The 10,121-nt window shown below is 34.2% G+C and overlaps 2 protein-coding genes across 2 annotated transcripts; one reads left to right on the top strand and one right to left on the bottom strand.

The window, feature by feature from the left end:
* Positions 1–537: 537 nt before the first annotated feature.
* Positions 538–7,842, bottom strand: LOC110036301 (the record flags this gene model as incomplete). The annotated part of the gene is given in 8 exon segments (XM_020740706.1): positions 538–644; positions 710–780; positions 1,422–1,515; positions 1,868–2,019; positions 2,791–2,904; positions 3,545–3,678; positions 3,924–4,009; positions 7,813–7,842. Coding segments are annotated over 8 exon segments (788 nt in total), but the record flags the coding sequence as incomplete, so codon positions are not given.
* Positions 7,843–7,866: 24 nt separating this feature from the next.
* On the top strand, positions 7,867–9,412 carry LOC110036302 (protein FAR1-RELATED SEQUENCE 5-like; the record flags this gene model as incomplete). Its single annotated transcript, XM_020740707.1, has 1 exon — positions 7,867–9,412. A coding segment is annotated over exon 1 (1,546 nt), but the record flags the coding sequence as incomplete, so codon positions are not given.
* Between the last annotated feature and the right edge of the window lie 709 nt (positions 9,413–10,121).

Raw genomic sequence — 10,121 nt, 5'->3', positions numbered from 1 at the left:
GCTTTGAAATAATAGTTGAAAGCTAGAAAGCTCCATGGAAGAAAACCACGTGAAATGAAACTCAAACGGTTCGTGGCAAGTGGAAAAGGGGAAGAATTTAGGTGAGAACAAAAGAGCATAGAGCATTAAGGATATGGGAGTTAAATTTGGATAATATGTGGATTTTAATTATAACGAGGGGGAAGAAATGAAGAACTATAAAAAAAAAGAAAAAGCAAAGCAAGGGGATACACATATAAGAACATTCATATGAAAGTTGAACAAAGTTGCTGCTGCGGGTATTTGCCAAAAATAATAAGATCTAAACAAAACAAAATTTATATAGTGATCCAACATGAATGACATTTTCATGCATGGATTTAAAGTACCAAAGTGTTATGTATGTAAACATGAAAGTTTAGGTGTGAGATATATAAATACATGAGAATTGTGCGCTGTGTGTATAAATTTCCCAAAAAAATTAAATTATATGAGTATTTACGAGGGCAGGGAAACATATCCATGTATAACAAGGAAAAGGTTGCAAGAAGCAAAAACCTGAAAACTATATCAGCTGTTCCAGGTTGTAAAGGCAATAAATTTTTCTTTAGAACATCCATAATCTTCTCCATGAGTTTAACATCATTGTGCTCCTTAGCATGTAACTGCAGGGAAATTCAGTACCCTTTATTCTTTCCATGAAGGAAGAGCAGCCAAAGTTGCAAATTACCAGTAAACGATGAGCAGAGCTAATAGATGGAGTTAAACCATACACATTATGCTTCCACAATGCCTTCATACCTGGAAGCACAGAACAAAAGCAACATGAACTCGAAACAAACCAAAATTACAGATCAAATATAAGCACGTATTACATTGGGTCTGTTCAGATTAAATTGTGACCTTTAAAACATATTCTCAATTATTAAAAATTGGAAGATTTATATGCATACCACTAAATTCCTATGTATTTGCATATATAGCGCACAAACTTCAATTTTGCCAAACATACTGCCTTAACTATGCATAAAAAGGTGCATTTCACTTTTTTAAAGTTATAATTGGTGTATTTTTTATGTGATGTCAAAAATTAGGGTGATATAAATTTAAAAAACCAAGTTTAGATGTTAGATATGTAAATTCATAAAATTTGGGTGGTATATATTTAAATGACCCTTAAAAATATAGCAAAATAATCATAATAGATTCCAATAATGTTCAAACAGACTATAAGAAACTAGACAGTAATGGCAAATAAAATTCAACCTAAAAAACCCCCACATAAACCAATAAATAAGAAATGCATATCAGATAAAATACAAAAAGAAAAACATATACTGATATACTAATATGCTTAACTAAGAAAAATTAAATCTAGTATAAAAAAATTTGAGCAGACAAAATTTCAAACAGAGAGCACTGGAATGAAATTGGTAGCATACCATATTCAAGCGCATTAGATCGAATACAAGCCTCTGTTACTTTTAAACAAAGATGACAATTGAAATTTGCATGAATCCGCAGGCTTGATAATCTCTGCAGCAAGAACATAGCCTGTTAGTTTCAGATTCAACTAAAACATCTCTGCAAAAAATCTAGCATAAATGCTTGCCAGTAACCAAATACATCCCAACAACTTGTACTAATTTCGCCTTAAAATACAAAATTGTTTATTCACTCTTTTTTTTTTTTTTTTGCTTTTTTACCGTCATATTTCTGAAAATCAGTGGAAAAATGTACCATTTTTTTTTTTTGCTTTTTTATCGTCATATTCCTGAAAATCAGTGGAAAAATGTACCGCCATTCAGGAGGGCCCTCCTTTCTAACAAGTAGGTGGGAAGAGATGGGAGAGAGAGGCAGATCAGCGAATAAAGAGAAAATTGCTTACAAATACACGAAGTCTCTGCAAGATTTGAAATAAAAGGTTTATATCCTCCTTGTTGGAACATTTTTCAATGAGAGACCATAATAATGCATTTGGTGGCATGGTTTTAGCTTCCACTGATTTCAGCAGTTTTGTATAAATCTCTTGTACAGACTCTGCAATAAATTAAGTCAACACATAACAACAGAAACTATTAAAATTTCACAGAAATAGTTAAAAATTAGAAGATTTAAATGGGTGAAAATCACTTAAGAATAAGTGAGCATCCACGAGAACTTCCAAAATGTTAAACATTCTATTTTAGTGTCCAAGCCCAACCAACAAAACTAATTTAGTTAGTCCTTTACCCTTTCAGCATAAAGTTCCTTACAGTTGTTGCGTGATTACATAAATGGATAAAACTTCAGTCAATGTCAATATTTAGGTGTTATTTGTCAGATCTTCCAGTTGTTCCAAAAATGTTAGACACTCCTTATATCAGGAGTCATTCTAGATTAAGTTATTTTATATAGAAGAATTCATTGTAGATCCATATTGCAACATATGACAATAAAAAACAAGAAGAAAAACTAAAAGGCCATTTGGGATCACTTTTGTTTTATGTGTTTTTTTTTTATTTGAAAAATTTGGGATCACTTTTGTTTTATGTGTTTTTTTTTTATTTGAAAAAAAACATGTTTGACATATTTGATTAAGATATTATTTTTTTACCACTCAAAATATCTAAAATTTATTGAGTATTTGCAATATCATTTTAATTTGTTTTAGAAATAAAAAATTAAAACATGTAAAAAAAACTCAAAACAAACATGTTTCAAAATTAAAAAATTAAATAAAAACAAAATCGATCCCAAACAAGCTGCGAGAGATATAGAAAGAAATAAATGTATTTAGCAAAGACGAGAAAAAATAGATGGAACCGGAACCTGGGGGAGCAGCATCCTCTTTATTTGTTTCAGTAGAAAAATGAGCATGCGCCAAAAGAGAGGGCTCGCATTTCTTAGGAGTAAACGTCACACATGAAAAACTGGTGTTTTCTCCTACAAGTTAAGAAAACAAAACTGCAGGTAACCAATTGGAAAGATTTATTCTCCGCCAATGTTTACAAATACTTTACCTCCTTATCATGCAAGTGCAATTAAAGGAGATGTAGGGATGAGTGGAAAAAAAATAATGTAAATTATTTGCGTGTAATTTTTTTTGCCTTCAAGTACAGTTTACGAAGTCAAGTTACTTAGTGCACGGATCATTTCCTTTATAAATCCGTCAAATGGGCACATCTACAGTAAGGATTTGCTTTACATATATTCTAAATGGAGCAAACAAAGACAATTAAAAAATAGAAAGACAAGCACTTTGTATTTCCTTTCAAATCTTCCGCTAGTCTAATACGAGAAACAAGAGGTGCTAAAAGTTTAAATTAAAACCACAAAAAAACGATGAGCCAGTTAACCAAATAACTTCATGACGGAATACAAGTTCCAAAAACCTATTCTAACAATAATGCAATCTAAGAAAATATCAGGTCCTTTCAAATTCCTACCAGCAAAGAGTAAAGAAGCACCTCTACGGCCTCCTAATTTGGTTTGGAAAACTAGGACCAGTTATATAACTCTTGAACGAAGACAGATATTAACAAGCATTCAAATGGAATCAGTAGAGTTTAAAATATAAACATACCGAAGGGAAAACAAGAGAAGTTCCTTGATAATGAGCCCAGGCCGTGAGAGAATGGAGCACTTCCGTTGGCCTCAAGGAGATGACTAGTTAGATGTCGTCCCGAATCGCTAAGCTGCCGCGAAAAATCGACATGGCTTCCGGCCGCCGGAGGTGCAGATGAGTATCAGAACTTAGACGAGGCCCGGGTATTCAATTTTAGATTGCCATGGCTCGAGGTTTTCGCAGATTTATTTGAGAGATTTTACGAGTTTGTGTATTTTGCTGAGTTGCTTTAATTATTTTCTTAGAATTTTGAAATTCATTAGGATTGGATGAACTTAGAATGAAGGGTCAAAACCCTGGCGCACGAACTCAATCATCCTACTTGCCCTAAGCTTACGATTGTGAAGCATTGCCATCCACAAGTGTGATGTGATCCAGCTTGTAGCCTTGGTTGTCCACAGGGGCAACATAAGCCTCAATTCCCTAATATTAGTTAAATTTGACACAACCTGATGAAGCATGCCTTCTTAGCATGTGACCGAAGTTTAGATGGTTTTGGAAGGAGTGGATGTTGAGCTTGAGGAGAAGTTCGAAATTTAAAAGTTGAATCAAAGGTTGAATCTGGTGTCATAATAAATATCAAAGATATTTTAATATGATTTAACCAATGTGATAATGAGTAATGTGGTGTACTAGTTGGACCTTGTGGTTGCATCGCACTATGTTAAGCCATGGCTAATTACTTATTATTAGGTTATGATTAATTTAATTTTTTTATATATTAATATGATTACATGTTAATGGTTATTGATGTAAAGTCTCTTAAGTAGAATGAAGTTGAGCTATTAAATATTGAAGCGTTTTTTTGTGTAACGGTGAACTTTCATTTGAAACTTCAGAGTTAAGCATGTTTGTCATGCAGCATTCCTATGATGGGTGACCTCCCACAGGAAGTTACATCAACAAGGTAAAACCGTGAGTCCATTTGGCCAAAGCGAACAATGCCTTATGGGTGAGAGTTCACGCTGTCGCAAATGGTAGCAGAGCAAAACACCAGCCGTAATGTGGGAACTAGCTGTCATACAGAACAAAGTGACGCGTCTTGCGAGCCACCTCTTGAACCGATGATGAGATAAAGTGCTACGTGGTGATAGCCGCCAATTGAATCTACAGGGGTCACCTCTAGAATCCTATCTTCATGGTGGATGATTTTGGGATACGAGAATTGACGATGATGTCAACTGTTTAAACGAGGGAGATTGTGAACTCCCTTAAACTTTAAAACATCGAGATGTTTTTTGTGTAATAGTGTGAGCTTTCATTGGAAACTCCAAAATTAAGTGTGCTCGTAATGGAGCACACTTCAAATCAGTGACCTATAGGGATGTTACACTATTAAATTCTAAATTGTCCTTCATGAAGACACCTCGATAGTTAGAACCAGACGAAGGAGGAAAGAGAAAAAGATGGTGAGTAGATTAAGTCAAGAGTTTCATGTGGAGTGAGCCGAGAGAGAGGTCCCTTTATTTGTCATTTTGTCTCCTACTTATAAGGGCGTATTTATACAATTACATAAAAGATGAAACAATCATAAAAACCATTATCAATACAATTGACATTTTAAATAATTGTATAGATGTTATAACATATTTGAATACTAATATGACATTAATTGGTTTGTCATTTTGTTTGAATTCGGTCGACTGAGGCAATCGGCTGAGTGACGATTTCACCTTAAGAAGTAAATGTCAGTCGACTGAGGTACCCAGTCGAATGGAGATCTTGCTCGTCGTAGTAAAAACGGGTCGACCAGCTAGCTTTTGATCGCAAGTTCTTGCATGTTTCATGGTCGGGTTAGGACTGGATGTGTGGTCCGCCAATTAAATCTCTCGCAATAGTGTGTTGATAGATTTTGATCACGCGGTCGCTTATTGGACTGCAGGTTGCCTCAAATTTGTGATTGTCATTGGGGTCGTTCAATTGCCTTAAGATTAACACTGACAATTTTGGTGTGTACATACACCAATGGGGAAAACCTGTGAGACCACTTGGCCAAGGTGGACAATTCGAGATGTCATAACTTAACCATATAAAAAGATAGTTAACAACACAACTACTGTATTCTATGTATATTCGATTCAGTGTGTTTAAACTACATTCAGACTATACGATAGAACATTCAAAGCAGATCAAAATATAATCATACTAATAAGAATTGAATCAATATTATTTGAAATCAGTTTTAAATAAATAGTACAAAGTTAAAAGAGAAATATTTTGATGAAATTAAAACCCATTCATTTTTCCTTTTTCTTTAAAATAATAAAAAACAAAACTTTTCAATCCAATAAATATTAGGTAAAAATTATAGTTATTAATTGTAATCTAATATAGTGTAATTATTTAGGAAGATTTACACTCAATTGTTACATATTTGTATATCAAACAACTAAATTCCAAAATTTCATGCAAGTATTTTAGCTTTGCATAAAATGTGCTAATATTTTTGATGTCATGAAAAATTTGGGTTTTATAGAGATAAAAATTAAAGTTCAAAGGTTAGATATGTAAATATGTTAGAATTGGGTGGTATGTATGCAAATACCCTATTATTCAATTTTTACATACACATATATCTTTTCTAATTTTATGCATAAAATATGTATTTCACTTCAAAAAGACAGGGCCATAGGAATGAAAAAATTTGTGCATGTGAGATGTACACAACATTGCGTACGTCAGAGAGATTATTTAGATGATATTGGAAGGTTATATTTGTGTTATGCCCCTCATAACTTCCCAGTAATCTACCTGTAACCTACAAATATATGAAAACAAAAACTTGAAACTTACTAAAAGGTACAAATATGTTACAAGGAGATTATAATGGGTATAACGCAGATATAACCTCCCAATTCCCTTTAAATAAACTCCCTGACATAGGCAACACTGCATATGACTGTCGTGCGCAAAATTTTCTCCACAGGAATGCTGGTTTTTTTTATGTCCTCATGAAAATTTGTATAGATGTTAGTTATGTAAATATTAGTTGTTCATGTACATATATCCCTAATGTTTCTCATTGTCTTTGTTTCTCTTCGTTCCTGGTTCGATAATCTAAACCCCCCCTCCCCCCGAGGGAAAGAAAATTATTCTGTCCGACGACCGCATGTGCTCTACATGCGATAGCGAATGAAAAATTAACACGTGTAATGATGGGCCCTCAGTGAAGATAAATAAGCAAAACGCTTGACCCGACCCGACCTGAACTCCGCCCAATAACCGGAAAAAACATATATTTGGATTTATGGAATCGCGCCAAATCTAGCATTTCGACATTTTCGATCCCGCCAAAGATTATTTGTGTCTTATGGATGTAAATTTTTTTTATATTCTCGCCTGTTAGTATTCGACGAGTAGGGCAGAGTTTTTATTCTGTGCCAACACCACATTAAATGGATTCTCATTCGACCATGAAATGTTGATGGAATCTCAGAATGATGGCGATCAGCTTAAATCATTAGCTACGTCCGGAAGTATTCCTCATGTAGAGTTTTTTCTTTGTTCTGTGTGCTGCTATTAATGGCTTCCAAATGATAGTATTGTTAGGCTCGGCTGGTGTGATTATTATATTATTTGATTGCTAAGTTAATTTGTAAGTGTTATCATTGTGTTTAAGTTGTCGTAATGATATTATCTTTCTGGTATTATTGTGGTTGATATTGTTTTTTATGATATCATTTGGGTCTTATTTAGGTATTATCATGGGTTTATTATGATGTTATTATGATTGTATTACGGTAGTATTTATGCATTATAGGCTTTCAAGAGTGTGTGTGTTATTATGGTATTAGTATTGTAGTATTATGGTTGTATTACATATCAAGGTGTTATTTATTGTTGTATATAATTAGTGTTTTTAACAGAGTGTTATGTTTGGTGTAAGTAGTGTTATATTGGTGTTATCATAGTTTTATTATGCTAGTATTTTTGTATTTTTGTCTGTTTTTAAAGTATACTTTTGTGTTATTATGGTATTATTGTTGTGGTATTATGATTGTATTATGTATTATGTTGTTATTGATTTATCGTTACGTACCAGCATGATTGTATTTACTAATTGATTACGTTAAAGTGTTATTTTGTTAATCTAATGGTGAAATGTTTGAAAGTTGCAGCTCCCCGAGCCTTTAACTGTGTGCATTGATCCAAATGCGGATAGTTTGCTTCACGCGATGGTTCATAATGAGAAGTAAGCCTACGAAAATTATTATGCATATGCACACCATATTGGATTCACTGTGCGAAAGGACCATGTTGGTTTTTGGCCTAATTCAAAAATGATTAAGACAAATGATTTCATTTGTGGTAAGACTGATTTTAAGAAAGAATTAAATAACAATGTGGCGGTGAAGTACATAAGAGGGGACACAAGGACCGATGTTGGTTTTTGGCCTAATTCAAAAATGATTAAGACAAAGGATTTCATTTGTGGCAAGGCTGGTTTCAAGAAAGAATTGAATAACAATGTGTCAGTGAAGTACAGAAGAGGGGACACGAGGACTGGTTGTCCAGCCATGATCCGATATGTCGTCGATGTAGAAGGTAACTGGTCAGTTAAAAAATTTATAGAAACTCATAACCATCCTTTGGCGGCAGACGGTGACAAACATCTATTGCGTTCTAGCAGAAAAATGGGTGATGTCAGTGCACAAGTGCTCAGATCGATGACAAAATCAGGGATCAGAACAAGCGATGCCTTTAGTTTCCTAGCTACAGAATTTGGGGGTGTTGAAAATCTTGATTGCACGAAGAGAGATGCTTATAATTTCATACAAAGAGAGAGAAAGAGTATAATTGAAAATGGGGACGCTAATTCTCTACTTAGATTGTTCACTGAGAGGCAAGCAGAGGACACAATGTTTGCATGGGACGTCCAAATTGATGAGTCTGGTAGTTTATTGAATTTCTTTTGGAGTGATGGGATATCCAGACTTGATTATGATTGCTTTGGGGATGTCATAATTTTTGACACAAGTTATAGATTAAATAAATACAATTTATGTTGTGCTCCTATTGTTGGTGTGAACCACCACTGGCAGAACGTTCTATTTGGAGTTGGCTTTTTGTCAGATGAAACAATTGAATCATTTAAGTGGCTATTCAAAACATTTATTCGTATTATGGACAACAAGCACCCGATGACAATATTCACTGATCAGGATCAAGCAATGGCCAAAGCCATCGAAGAGTGCCTTCCGCACACAAGACATAGATTATGTCAATGGCATATTTACAAGAAATTATCTTCAAAGCTACATTGTGGTGTAAGCACCAAGAAAGTCAATGAGCTTTTTTATAAATGCATGGCTAGGTGTAACTCTGAGGAGGAGTTCGAAGAAACTTGGCATACAATGATTGTGTTAGGAAATCTATATGAGAATGCTTGGTTGATTAGCTTGTACAATATCAGACATAAGTGGTCAACAGCTTTCAACAAGGACATATTTGGGATGGGGATCCTTTCAACACAAAGGAGTGAGTCGACGAATAACATTTGTCATAATGCCTCTAAGCCAACAAGCACCCTCACTGAGAGTTTCTTGGGTCTTGAAAATGTCATGAGAGCTTGGAGAAGGAATGAGAGGGATGAAGATTTTAAATCTGAACAATCTGCAATTGTCCCTGCTGTGAAAAGTAGTCCTGTGTTGAGGCAAGGAGCTTTAGTTTATACGAGGAAGCTATATTCAATGTTTGAAGCAGAGTTGTTACATGGTATGTGTGGTCTTGCTGTGGAGTGCTCAGCCACTTCAAATTCAGAATTTTATGTTAGAAGCTTAGATAATGAGCACACAGTCAGACCGTGGGTTGTTAAGGTCGATAAATGTAATTCTGAAATTACATGCAGTTGTAAAAAAAATTAAAATGATGGGGATATTATATATGTGCTCACACTCTAAGAGTGCTTAACCATGAGAATATAACAAAGATCTCTGATAAATATATTTTACTGCGGTGGTCGGTTCATGCAAAGAGGGATATATATAACAACTATGGTTATAAACATTTGAAAGATTCGCAAACTTCAGCAACTTGTTCGAGTGATCTCATATATCGAGCGCACGTTCATGAATTTGCATACCGAATCAGCATATTAACTCAAGGTAATGAACTTGTTAAAAAAAACGTGCTGGAAACATTAAAAAAACTAACACTCGAATCTGAAGTCATATTGAATGGGAAAAAACCTCAGGAAATGCCAATGTCAAATAAGAAAAAGACACCAAATAAACAACACAATTTGAAAGACCCAACGAAGATGCGACCAAAAGGAGTTTCTAATGCTAGATTAAAAGGCTTTTGGGAGAAGAATAATCGATCAAAAAGTAAGATTGAAAAATAAACAAAGTGTTAGTTAGGTTATATTATTCTATTGTTTTGGATGTACGTTGAATTACAACTCACTAACATGACACATTGTTTAACAGAAAAGGATAAAGAAGTTGTTTCAAGTCAAGAAATATTTCACCCATCAAATCCAAGCCAATTTTCAATGTCGGCTCAGTATAGTCAGGTACATAACTTAAAGTTCGAA

Source organism: Phalaenopsis equestris, unplaced genomic scaffold (genome assembly GCF_001263595.1).
Source record: "Phalaenopsis equestris unplaced genomic scaffold, ASM126359v1 Scaffold204848, whole genome shotgun sequence".
In the NCBI taxonomy this organism is placed as follows: domain Eukaryota; kingdom Viridiplantae; phylum Streptophyta; class Magnoliopsida; order Asparagales; family Orchidaceae; genus Phalaenopsis; species Phalaenopsis equestris.
Note: the sequence above shows the minus strand (reverse complement) of the source record. Positions and strands in the feature narration are given on the sequence as shown.